The sequence below is a fragment of the Podarcis pityusensis genome (assembly GCF_964106645.2).
Source record: "Podarcis pityusensis genome assembly, chromosome: 10".
Lineage (NCBI taxonomy): Eukaryota > Metazoa > Chordata > Lepidosauria > Squamata > Lacertidae > Podarcis > Podarcis pityusensis.
This window is the reverse complement of record NC_138035.1, coordinates 46,470,778-46,484,782: the sequence shown is the minus strand read 5'-3', so window position 1 is coordinate 46,484,782 and position 14,005 is coordinate 46,470,778. Positions and strand designations below refer to the sequence as shown.

General features: G+C 41.4%; 1 protein-coding gene across 2 annotated transcripts in view; it reads left to right on the top strand.

Moving 5' to 3' along the window:
* Nucleotides 1–8,909, top strand: part of DYRK2 (dual specificity tyrosine phosphorylation regulated kinase 2) — a 28,922-nt gene extending 20,013 nt beyond the window's left edge. For both annotated transcript variants that reach the window (XM_081022348.1, XM_081022349.1), the window contains one exon: nucleotides 469–8,909. In XM_081022348.1, the coding sequence (XP_080878474.1) occupies nucleotides 469–2,070 (1,602 nt within the window). In that variant the 3' untranslated portion in view covers nucleotides 2,071–8,909. The remainder of the gene's footprint in view (nucleotides 1–468) is intronic.
* The last annotated feature ends 5,096 nt before the right edge of the window (nucleotides 8,910–14,005 follow it).

Below are 14,005 nucleotides of genomic sequence, written 5' to 3'. Positions count from 1 at the left end.
ATATGATGAAGCCAGTGGGTATTTTGAGAACCCTATGGGTTGGATCCAGACCCCCTTCCTTTAACAGAAGGGATTGATCCAGTTGAGGTTCTCATTGGTGGAAAGTGGGAGAAGACGATTTTTGTGAATTTCTCTTCCTGCAAAACAGCCTACATTGTTCTGGAGGGTCCACTGACTCAATAGAGAACATTTTCAAGGGGTTGCAGATGGAAGGGTGGATAGATAATTTAAAATTACCCCCTTTCCTTCAATGAGAGAGCGAGTCCCTCGGGTGGCATTCTGTCCACCAGTAGCCTTGATCAACCACTAGTAGCCTTGGTTTAAATATACGAGACTTTGGGTATAGGGACTTTGGGTGGAAAAGTCAGCCACACGTTTTTTGAAAAGCGCTATTCCATCAATCTTTTATATTGTTTAGGAAGCCTGTGGGTGTGTTTTTTAACTGGAAAAATATGCTTTATATTTCAGGTTGGTGGAAATAAGCACACAATGAATGAGCACCTACATGTTGCCAGTCATGGGCAGATCCAGGTTCAGCAGCTGTTTGAAGACAACAGCAACAAAAGGACCGTTCTGACGACACAACCAAATGGGCTTACAACAGTAGCGAAGTCGGGATTGCCGGTGGTGCCAGACAGACAACTGGACAGTGCTCATAGGCGGCAGGGGAGCTCCAGCTCTTTGAAGTCTACAGAAGGGCCAGGGAAGGTGAAAGCCTCCCCCATGATGCCAGATCAAGCAATGAAGCAATACATGCAAAAACTAACAACCTTTGAACATCACGAGATCTTCAGCTACCCTGAAATATATTTTGTGGGTCCAAATGCGAAAAAGAGGCAAGGTGTAGTTGGTGGTCCAAACAACGGGGGATATGATGACGACCAGGGATCTTACGTGCAAGTTCCTCATGACCATGTGTCCTACAGATACGAGGTTCTGAAGGTTATTGGGAAAGGAAGTTTTGGGCAAGTGGTGAAGGCCTACGATCACAAGATGCATCAGCATGTGGCCCTGAAGATGGTGAGGAACGAGAAGCGTTTCCACCGTCAAGCTGCAGAAGAAATCAGAATCCTGGAACACCTTAAAAAGCAGGACAAGGATAACAACATGAACGTGATCCACATGCTGGAAAACTTCACATTCCGCAACCATATCTGTATGACGTTTGAGTTGCTGAGCATGAACCTTTACGAGCTCATCAAGAAAAACAAATTTCAGGGCTTCAGCCTGCCCTTGGTCCGCAAGTTTGCCCACTCGATTCTGCAGTGCTTAGATGCTTTGCACAAAAACAGAATAATTCACTGTGACCTTAAACCAGAGAACATTCTGTTGAAGCAACAGGGTAGGAGTGGCATTAAGGTGATTGACTTTGGCTCTAGCTGTTACGAGCACCAGCGTGTCTACACTTACATCCAGTCACGTTTCTACCGCGCTCCAGAAGTTATCCTCGGTGCTCGTTATGGGATGCCCATAGACATGTGGAGCCTAGGCTGCATTCTAGCTGAGCTCCTAACAGGCTATCCCCTCTTACCAGGGGAGGATGAGGCGGATCAGCTGGCTTGTATGATAGAACTGCTGGGGATGCCTTCTCAGAAATTGCTGGATTCATCCAAAAGAGCAAAAAATTTTGTGAGTTCTAAGGGTTACCCCCGATACTGTACCATTACTACCTTGTCCGATGGTTCTGTGGTGCTCAACGGTGGCCGTTCCCGGCGGGGCAAATTGCGCGGCCCCCCAGAGAGCAGAGAGTGGGGGAGCGCATTGAAGGGATGCGACGACCCTCTCTTCCTTGACTTCTTGAAACAGTGTTTAGAGTGGGATCCTACTTTGCGCATGACGCCTGGTCAGGCTTTGCGGCATCCCTGGCTAAGGAGACGTTTGCCAAAGCCTCCAACTGGGGAGAAGACATCAGCGAAAAGAATAGCAGAAAGCACTGGTGCTATCACGTCAATTTCCAAGTTACCTCCTACTTCAAACTCGGCATCAAAACTGAGAACTAATCTGGCACAGATGACTGATGCCAATGGGAATATTCAGCAAAGGACAGTGTTGCCAAAACTTGTTAGCTGAGTTTGAATAATCTGATGCTGATAAAAACAAAAAAAAAAAAACATTATGTCACTGAGCCTTACTCATATGAAAAAGTAGCTCAGATTTCTATTTTTATTTGCTCGGTAACTTCAAACATTTGTATTTTTTCAGCACTCACTTTAAATGTGTAAGAAAAGTTGGTTTTGATTTTATATATATATAAAAATAACATGGGGACAATGCTTTAAGTTTTTATACTTTTTTAAAAATGTTTTTTCTTCTAAACTACAGTTAGCCTTACTATGGAATATTAGTGTGGCACAATAAGTCTCAGTGGCAGGCCACTGGTTGCAACCTAACCATCATACATTATAGTTTGATGGAGAGCAGGGTCTAGGTCCCTCTCCCACCCCATAGTTGATACCGGCATTTCTTGGAGTGAACTTTTAATACTTTCTTATTCCTGGTTTTTGTTATAGCAGTAGATTCCAGTCCTGCAAACATTTACCTGCATTTTTGTTTGACGATACAGAAAACATTCAGGGGTACAAGTCAGACACTCTGTATGACTCTTTTTAAGAATTTGTATCCATAATTATGGATAGTGAACAGATTTCTACATTATACTTATAAATATTTATTGTATAACAGTGAAAAAGTTGCATCCGTAGAGGGCTTCCATCAGGCGCGTTCACAGCAGCGCCTTGCTTACCCCAGATCTCAATTGGCTGTTCCCTGTCAGGTGTTCAGGGCTTCTCTGAATGCTATGGATCCTAGAGTAGACCTGTACTGCCATTCCAGCTTCCTTTATACTGTGGGAATAGACAGAGTTTAACAGTTTCAGCAGCTGGCTCCTGCGTCAGCCTGTACAGCCTCTGTGTTACCCAGAAAACTTGTCGGTTTGGTACCTCGAATAGCCTTGGCTATTCCTTCTGACTCCCATTTCCAAGCTGTTAGGTCTTTTTGATAGAGGCAGCCAAGATGATAGGAGGCACTCTCTTCTTTCCACCACGTTCTGTACTGTGCAATTCCTAAGGCAACCTCTGGATGGATAACTAGCATTCATCTTTACACGCGCTACACTTTTAATAGGCTGTGAATAACTACTGCAGGAGTAGCCAATGCGGTGCCTCTCCCAGATGTTGTTGGGCTGAAATGCTCATCATCTAGGTCGGCTGTGGCTAATGGGGGTTGGGAAACACCACCCCTGAACCACTGGGCTGTATCAAATTAGGCACAAACGTAATTTAGCTTTAGGATGGGGGCCCCATATGGTGATATACACCTGCGCTCCCCCCCCTTTCAGTTCTGCCCCACTGATTTCTAAAAGTGGCTTGCTAAATTTGAATATGAAAGGGGATGGGCAAACTGTGTTGGAATGCATTCTCCATAAACAATGCAGACATACTGGATTATTTATCTTGCTGAGCATGGGTTCAAGCCCAATTTATTGGCTTGGCAAGATGATCAGGCGCGCTAAAACTCCAAAGGTTTGGCTCAGGACTAGTGCAGTACCAACACCACACGTGTGCACGGGTGGGCAGATAACATTTGTGCAATGCACAATTGCCTGGTTCACCAAGCCCTCTCCTAATAGGTCTCCCTCAAATCAGCAGAAGCATTTATTATTATTATTTGTATAAGCATCCTTAAATATGATTAAAATGTTCTTCAGAAATGAACTAGCACCCATACTAGAATGTTAGGTCATATGTATTTTTTTAAAAAAGCAGGAAGGTGAAGATGTGAACTCTAAAATTTGATGTCATTTCTAAAGGCAAAGTCATGCAAATCACAATAATTTATGCAGAATTTTAAGCATTCAGAACCCATGACATGCACATTTGTATTCTACCCCCCCATACACTTTTGCTTCTTTAAAATCACTTAGCCGTTTTTCCATCATCTAGGTATTCTCCAGATGTTTCTACAAAGGTCACTTCCCCACCCCAAGACTGTCATAGGCCGGGTTCACATGACACACTAAGCCAAACCTTGGTTTAGCAAGATGGTATGAGCTTAACAGGGACGTGGGTGGCGCTGTGGGTTAAACCACAGAGCCTAGGACTTGCCAATCAGAAGGTCGGTGGTTCGAATCCCCGTGACGGGGTGAGCTCCCATTGCTCGGTCCCTGCTCCTGCCAACCTAGTAGTTTGAAAGCATGTCAAAGTGCAAGTAGATAAATAGGTACCGCTCCGGCGGGAAGGTAAACTGAGTTTCCGTGCGCTGCTCTGGTTTGCCAGAAGCGGCTTAGTCATGCTGGCCACATGACCCGGAAGCTGTACGCCGGCTCCCTCGGCCAATAAAGCGAGATGAGCGCCGCAATCCCAGAGTCGGCCGCGAATAGACCTAATGGTCAGGGGTCCCTTTACCTTTACCTATGAGCTTAACAAGCATCTGGAGAGAAGCTCACAGCCACTTCGCTCCTCCCCAATCCTTTTTGCTACCACAATAAGTAGTGTGTTGGTCAAACTGGGGCTCACGGTTAAGCCATACCTTGGCTTGGCTTAGCATGGTAGCAAAAGGGATTGGGGACGGGTGAAGTATTGAGGCAACCTAAAAAGTCATCCAGCCCAACCCTCTGCTCATTAGGAAATGTGCTGCTACAGCATCCCTGTCAGGTGGCTACCTCGCCCATGCTTAAAAACATCTCACCAGATTAGTCTTCAGGCCCAATCTGCCAGGAAATTCTCCCCTATAATCTGTGCAAGAGCATTATAATGGGGCTTGCACAAGAGAACATCCTGGTGAGTAGCGCCTCTTGCCTCACAGACCATCGTACCTTTAGATCAAAACAGCCTTCTGAGGCTGACATTATTTAGCTTTTGATGTAATCTGCATTTGGGTTTTTAAAATGTCACTCTAAAAAGCAATATACTATCTAACAATTGGCGCTGTGCTGTGTGTTGCAATTGCTGTAGGATACATCTTTACACACTTGTGTCTGCATATCAGGTTTCCCAGATGTGTGTACTGGAGTGTTTAAACGTGCACTCACATGCATGTTTGTTCTTTTTTGGGGGGGCATCCTATGCATTTTGTGCTGAAAATGCCTTTGTAACACCAGTATTTCATGCAACAGTTGCATTGTGTAGCACTGCCACCGATACCTGGAGATACTACTTGAATATTTAAGGGGATGTCTGTGAGACTTCTACTAACCTGTGGAGTTGCATCTATTCTTCTCATGCCCTTCGTAGAGGATCCTTCAGATGTGTCAAAAGCCTTGTTGAAACGAGTCCATGTGATTGTTTTTTTTAAAAAAATAATTATAAAGAGCAAATTAAGAGGTGAGATGACTTTTAAAAACAGACTCCGTGTAGGATGCGCTTTGTAACCCTGGTATACTCCAAAAGCTTGTAAGGGGAGAAAAATTAAAAGACAATTACGGTTTTGTGTTGCACCATGAGAGTTAAAGAAAAGTTTGAAGGAACGAGTAGACATATATGTGATTTTTTCTGTATATTCGCATTCTTATCACAGTGATAGGTTAACCCGGTCTATTTCAGACACCTTGGACTTGTTCACATATTTCTCCTGTCCAAGAAATACATTTTTTTATCAGGTGGTCAGAGAGTACCAAGTTAAAATAAATGTTGTAAAGCCCATGTTTCCCCTTGCTTTCTCCTTATGGGGGAGGAGAGCCAAGAGCCAGGACCTGGCACCAGGTTAAGATTTCTCCCTGGCAAGTAGCAATTGAACATAATATAATTCAGATAAAATTTGTTCTGCATTATAAGTTTAGTTTCCCAAAGCAGGCACAACATTGGTTTTAACAACATTTATCGCGCATGCATTGATAATGATATTTGAAGAGTTTCAAGCTTAAATTGAGAGGGTTGTGGATGCTAGAATTATTTGGTTTGATTGCAGAAAGCTTCAACATTATAACGTTGTTTATATGCACAGATCTAATTACAATACCTGTAAAGATGTCCTTAAAATAACTACTTAAAGCATGGTCCCCAGAGAAAGCCAAGAAAGTTTCCGGTCCATTTCCTTTTTCGAAATTCAGATCATTCATTTAGAAAATGAAAGCAGCATTTTTTCGTTCACTTAAAGTTTGGTTAATGGGCATCAATGACGAATTCTCAGGAAACATAATAAAACTACTTGCCAAAATAATAATAATAATGAACACCCACCCAACCCCCATCCCTTCCATAAGTAAATCTTGACTAAAAGAAATGATGCTAATTAATAATGTTTAATAATGTTAGTTATTGGCTAATATTTAATCTCCCCCCTTTTTTTTGCAAATGTAACTCCTTGTCCTCAAATGACACTAAATTATTTATAATATTAAATGTACACCTTTCTATATTGTGTGGCTATGCAGTCTGTGAGTGTATCAGTAAAAGTGACTTTGGGATCTCTGTATCCATAGCTTCCCATGACGATTGGTTTGTTCACCATGGCACTGACCTTGATTCTGTTTGGGGCTGCTAGGGCTTGGACCTCCCAAAAGGACAACATTTCCCTTTCACTTACGGTGAACATTAAGGCAGTCCACAAACACAAAGGTTATATGTGGAGTCTGGCATTTTGCATTGAAGTGAACGAGGAAGCCCTTGCATTCCAGGGAGCGCATCTGTATGTACAAGAAGCTCTGCTTGGAGCTGAAGTTGCTTCCCCCCCCCCCAAAAACCCATTCATTGGATTAAATAAATTGACATGTCCATTATATTTTTAACACAGCTTGGAATATGTTAACATGGATAAATAGGAAAGATACATAATAATCATAAATGATTCGTGAGCTAAAACCCTTAATTTTATCTTTCTTCTTCTTCAAATGACCAGATTTTAAATGCCAATAGTGCATTTGTGGCTGATCATATTCTTAGATGCTACCAGAAACTTTTAGGCCAAAAACAGTGTGCAGAGCAATGCTAACGTAACGAAAACTCCTGTATACGTTACAAAAAAGAAAAAGAGGCAGCCATCTGACAATTTTCAGTAACTTGGCTTCTTTTTACTGTAGCGTGTTTATAATTGGAATGGGGAAGGAAAAGGAGGAAAGGGGAAGGGAGGGGAAAAAAACATTTAAAAGGATGCTGCCTCTTGCTTTGACACGGTTTTGTGTCTAAGGGCTCTAATTAGTTGGGGCTGATAGTTGTTGGCTTGGAAACATTGCTTAGCCTCACATGTTGCCATTGTCTGGGGACATCTGAGCTCCTTTGCAAAAGTAGAAATAGCACGGTGTTGTCTTGTGTTTGGCTGCAGTCTCATTTCGGCCGGCTCTTGCACCGCTGGAGTGCTGGCCAATCCCTTCTCCAGTGTGTCGATGCAACCGGGAGGATGGGCTGGGGGAGCGAGAGGAGTGCAAGATATGTAGAGGGTTGAAATTGTGCCCTTGATGTTAACAATGTGCCTTTTGTTACGAACAACACCATGTTGTGGAGCATGCAACGTTGTCTCTTTAACCCTTTGAACGCTGTACTATGTAGTAAGGTTGAAATCTTATTTTTTTAAAAAGCACGGTACCTGTCTTAAATACGTTTCCATGAGCATAATCCACTAGGAGCCTCTCCCGCTGTTGCATACGCCCCGGTGAAATGAAGGGCAGTTCTGCAAGAGCACTCCAGGGTCCTTTTTGGGGCGACCCTCGGTTATATCCATTGGACATGAGCAGGAGAAGTTTCTGGCTGATTTTGCCCTGTGTTTTCAAAGCCTTAATATAGATCATAAGGCAATCCTACTACTTAGTGATGGAACGGAATACTCTCTTGTAGGAATTTTCATGCTCTTTCAAGGGTTAAAGATGGCACCTCATAGTAGTTAGCGGTAACCTTAACATCAGACTGGTTTCTTTTCTTTTAAGAACTATGTTTTTCTTTGTTTTGTTATGACAGCACTAGGCAGAATCAACTGTATTTGTAAAAAGGAAAAAAAATTACCTCAAACTGTTTCATTTTATAGTGAGAATTAATCCCAGGGCATTTGGTATGAACCAAAGTGCATTCCTTTTCTACGTGCCTGGCTCCAATAAACGTGGCCAGGGGTTTTTACAATTTGGGTGCAAGGCATTTTAATGCCCCTTTTACCTTGCTGGGTGGTTTGGGGTCATGAAGGACTCCTTAGGAATGTTTTTTCTTTTTTAAATGGCGCTTCATGGCTACCATCAGGCAGCCTCCATTTATTAGAATGGGACTTGTGTGAAACCGTGTGGAAGTGCCATTGAAATGAATGGAGGCTGGACAGCAACAATTGTGGGAGGGTTGTGTTTATTAAAGTAGCAACGGGCTGCGTTATAATCTTTAGGCACATGTCGGAGTTCTTCGATTCTGTCTATTTTTCATAAAAATCTTTGGTTTTCCAAACAGAGGTAGCTGGTAAACATAAATCCGTTTTAAGAAAGATTTTTATGTAAGTAAATATTTTTGCATTGCCCACTTGAGATGCTACAGTAGCATTGAAATAAAGAAAGCATTTGTGAATTAACATTGTTTCTAGGGGGCTTGTACATCTGTGCTACAAAATACAAAGTAATATGAAAAAAGTCATCGTATTTACTCAGCTCAACTGCTACAATTACGTCTAAGGTGTACATTGGATTTCTTTTTCTTGAAAAATAAAGAGCAACAACTTAGACACGTGACTGTAAGATGCTGCAACTGTGTGTACTGAAAACATGTGAAAAAAAATGACTGAATGTGGATTGTGTATATATGTATGTAAAAATTTATGTGAGATGCTGCTGCTGTCAACAGCCACTTCACATTAAATATGTTGTAGTGGGTTTTAATTCTAGTGGCCAGTTTTATAATACTTACGTATTGTATAGCTGATGACAGGAGTTAAGACTGTTTTAGTGAATGTTTGTTACATTTATTGTTGTGGCCAGAGATCATTTCAGAATAAAAAATTATGTCCTACATGACTCTCTTTCTGTTTTAAAACTAGGTTTGTTTGTTTGTTTGTTTGTTTGTTTGTTTGTTTGTTTGTTTTCAGATGTGCTAGTGGACCTAGAAAAAATAATAACGTTATTATCAGTTATAACTGATAATTTTTATTTTGTGTTAATCATACCAAGAATGGCAAGGAAAAAAGACATTTTTAATACATAACTTGGCAGCTTCTCTCAACTCCCCTAGGCTTGGTGAAGCAGACAAGCAAGAAGCCTACTCTCCTAAGTTTGAGAACTATGTACAATGGACCAAGCTGGTGCTGGTTCCATTTTGTCAGTGGAAATCCGGAGTAAATTGCTCCAGTTAATGTAGCTCAATTCAGGTCAGGTCAGGTCAAATTTTGATTGTTCGTAGCAAAAGAAAGCCACAGCGAAATTTCAGATGAACTCAAGAAATCTAATTTGCAAGTAGAAATATTGCAAATATTATGTATATGAAACACAGCAAATAAAAGGCAGAATCAAGGATAAAGAAGCAATACAACGAAGGATAAAATAACTATAAAGTAAATAATAAAGCTATGAAATAAGGACGTTATCATAACCGTTGATAGCTATCTTTGGAAGCACTTATGGAGGACTCCTTGCAGCAGCCAATGAAAAGAGACCCCCAAAAAGTCAGTATCTGACAATAGGTAACACATCTTTTCTTGTCAATTAATACCTTTGCCAAATGTGTGAATATGCTGGCAACTTTTCTATCTAATCTGTCCAAACTGAAGCACCATTAAATCCCATTGCTATTAATGGGTGAGATGATTTAATTTCCCCATGAAAATGAGTGGGGATTATGAGTACCTATTAACTTTTACCTGTGTAAATTTACAGGTTAAGAAAAAAGGGGAAGTAACTTCCCCTGATAATTCCAGTTCATTGAAACTGGATGCCCATTTTACGCAAGGAATTTTGCGGTGAAATCTGCAGTAGCCACAGATCTTAATGTTGCTTATTCTCAAGTAAGTGTGTTAATGACTGGAGTCCAAGAGACATTTTGTGTTTAATGGCAGTGCTTTTTCCCAGGAGCTTCTCATGGGTAGGCAGTACCCGCACCACTTTTGTTGTTGTTGTTAAAAAGTGTGGCCCTTTTTAAAAAAAGGAGACTTGAAAATCTGCCATTTTCTCTGCCAGCAGCTCATATCCTTTGATGCCAAACCCAATATTGCTGTGTTTTGTTTATTTTTAAGGCTTCCCTTTGCAGGTTCCCCTTTGTTCATTTTCTGCATCTTGCGCAGCCTTCTTTTCTGCAGACAACTCCGTTGCCTCTTTCTTCTCCTGCTCCCTCATTAGCACATATCAGAATGTGTTAAGTAGCATTTTCAATACAAACAAGAACAACAACCCCACACACAAAAAAGGCAGGAAGAGGAGGGGGGAAGAACAATTAAATGTCGTTCCTGCTGTTATTTTTGTCTGAACCAGAACCCTTGCCAAGATGCTTTCTAAATTATTTCCCACATTTTGTTTTCTTAGGTGTGGTGCATGGTGGAGGGGTAGTGAATGTTGTTTTAAGAGGGGCTCCTCCTGCCCCTTTGCAAAAGCCCAAATGTTCAGCAATGCAAAGAAAACAATAATCAGTGTATCCCAGAGAGAATGGGCCTGGAAGTTGCCTCAGGGCTTTGCATGGCTTTGGCCAATGTGGAGGGAGAGAAGGGGCAGATTCCAGATTCTTACTAACAATGAGTAGTTGGGATCTTTTAATAAGCACCCTTGTAGAGGGTGAGGTGTGTGTAGTTTTAAAATCGACCGATACAACAATACAGAATTACAGAAATAATACCAAACTAGCAGGTAAGTCACACAATCACCTTGGGGAAGGTGTTAATACTTTCTGTTTCTCTACTGAGACCCAACCTGAACTCTTCTGAGGGGGGAGACAAAAATCTATGCAGTGCTTTATATTCTGAGAATATTATTATTATTATTACATTGCCTCTTGTTTGACTGGACTCAAGGCAACTTACAGATAAAAACAAGAAATGCTAAAAACTTAGAAAAAATTATCATTAAATAAAATTAAACATTGATAGAATTAATACTGTATACATACAGTTAGCATTTCATCCCTCTGATATGCCTATAATGTAGTGATTACTATTATTATTCCCAATTTAAAAATAGTGAACTGAGGCTGAGAACTGAAATATAAGTTACCTTCTAAACCCATCATTCTTATCTGCCTAAATATGCTGGTGATATTAGTTTATACAATATTTTTCACAAGTTCCCTTTATACCTTTCAAGAGTTGTTTGGCTCCACTAAATCCACTGTGGTACTTAAATACTGTGGTACTAAATACAGTGGTACCTCAGGTTACAGACGCTTCAGGTTACAGACTCCGCTAACCCAGAAATAGTACCTCGGGTTAAGAACTTTGCTTCAGGATGAGAACAGAAATCGTGCTCCGGCGGCGCGGCAGCAGCAGGAGGCCCCATTAGCTAAAGTGGTGCTTCAGGTTAAGAACAGTTTCAGGTAAAGAACAAACCTCCAGAACGAATTAAGTTCTTAACCCGAGGTACCACTGTAGATGGGATACGATTCAACAGTTTTATGGTGGAAATGTATCTGTATGGGGAGAGTGTTGGCCACACTAAGATGCTTGATAATAGTATGCCTTTATAGGGAAAAACAACGGACCCACTGCACCCGCTGCTGATCCACAAAATATTTCCCAAGTTGCGGTAATGCATTTACTCTGAGGAATTGTGAGCCAACTTCTAAGCAGTGGCTTAAAGTATTTAAGGCTGCAATCTTGCCTGGGAGTAAATCCCATTGAATTCTATTTGGTTTAATTTTGGTAATAGTACTGGTGAGGGTGGGAATTTGGCAGATTATTGTGGTGTGTGGTAGATATGTATAGGATTGCGCTCTTTGTAAGGAAAGTGAAAAAATCTTTTAGGGTTACTGCTGCCTCCTTTTAGTGAGATACAGGTTGACTATGAAGAAAAGGCACCTCATTGAAAACTCAAGTAATGACAGAAGATTAAAGGCTGAAATGTTGCAATGCTAAAATGTTTCAAGTAGAGAAATGTTGTCAGCATTGGTGAACTGTCATTTTACAGCCCACGCTAATAATTAGTTGGTAGTTATAAAATTTGTCTGTGTTGGGTGGAATTATAGTACATTTCTCATTTTGCTGCTAAATTATAATTGTCTTTCAAAAAATTATACTGTTAGCATATTGGATGCAATACTTTAAAGGAGGCTGCTGGATGAATATGAAACTTACATTGGTGTAATCGACACTGTGTGATGGGAACACAGTTTTTTTTTTAAGGTTTAGATTTCCGTTTTTAGGTTTAGAATTCCTACCAAAAACAAGGCTCAACACGGCTCACAAACTGGAGAGAGATCAAGTCAACAAAAATCAGAATAAAGGCATATAAATAAACATTTCAATTCCCAAATATTTCAGTTTTAAGCAAAATCAATGTGACAGTCTTTTTAAACAGTAAAAATTAATGGGGGCTGTTTATCAAGTGCAAGGAGGGGTATTAGACATCTTTGGTGTAACACTGCAGAATTACCGTATTTTTCGCCCTATAGGACGCACCGGCCCATAGGACGCACCTAAATTTTTTTGGGGGGGGGAATAAAGGGGGGAAAAATTTTCCCCCAGGCGCGGGGCTGGGGCGGAGGAAGCCCGAGCTTCCCCTGACCCCAGCCCCCAGAACGGGAGCCAAAGTGATGCCAAAGCTGAGCGCAGCTTCGGCATTGCTCTGGGAGCTTGCGGCTGGGGGAGGGGGAAGCCCTCCGCCAGCCTCCAAACCACGTCGGGAGACAGCGGGATGGCGCGCTGCGCCTCCCCGCTGTCCCCCGAGCTTGTGGGGCTGGCAGTGGGGCTCTCCAGGCTTCAGCGAAAGCCTGCATTCGCCCCATAGGACGCACACACATTTCCCCTTCATTTTTGGAGGGGGAAAAGTGCATCCTATAGGACGAAAAATACGGTAACTAAGGCAATTCAGTTGTTATTTTGAGTATGTTTATCTGGTTGTAATTGTTGCATGTGCCTCAAAATACAGTTTCAGGAAGGAACTACTATGTTCCTTATCTTGGAAGTACTTTTGTATTAACCCCCCCCCCCAAAAAAAACCTCTGGAAATAGTTTGCGTTCAGATCCAGCTTTTAAGTCCAATATCTAGAGCAGTGGTTCCCACGATTTCCTCACAGACCTCTTGAAAATCACTGAGGTGGACCACTTAATTATTTTTCTGCCTGTTGCAGCAATTGTTATGCACTGTGCTAGATGCTGTATGATTTTTAATTGCATTTATATCTATAGAATTCAGATTGGTAATAGAATTTAAAAAGACGCAATTAAAATTTTACAATTAAAGATAATTGTGAATATTTAATATAGACATTCTGTGGATTACCTGAATGAAGCCCGTGTGCCACAGTTTGAGCATCCCTGATCTAGAGCCATTAGTCACCTGATTCCTTCCAGGGTGTTCTGAAGAAGTTAAGTACCAGTTGATGTGAGGCACTGAGGCTATGTGCCCAAAAGGTCCAAAGAGCATGACAGCTACATTTACACGAAAAACTTGAAAACTATATAGTGGTCATTCTGGGTGTTTTGTGTCTCTCAGAAGTCTAACAAACCTCTCTCATAAGGCCAAATATGAATTGAGACCTCCTGATTAGGCTTTTTGTGTGTGGCGGTGGGGAGATACTTGGGGATTGACGGCCATGTCATCATCTTCCATTGAAGGGCTATCAAGTCTGATGACTTGATCTGCACATTCCAGGCAGGACCACCTTCTTCACATCTCTGCTATAAAACGTGCAGCCTGACTCCTACAACATAAACATATTCTATTAAATTACTGTCATAGGGATTAATTGTGGCTATCCGAGGGCATCAAAGCTCAATGCTCAAAGTCTCCAAAATGCCTGCTTCCTGCCAGAGTCCTCAATATCCTGATATCTCCTGGACTAAAATTATGGAATTGCTTTAAAAAATAAATAAATGGGAAGAATGAGATACTTTTAGGAAATTTAATAAGCAACCATGGTGCTTTGGCACAGTCCTTAATTAAAACAAGTGACTGTTTTGTTTCAGTTTG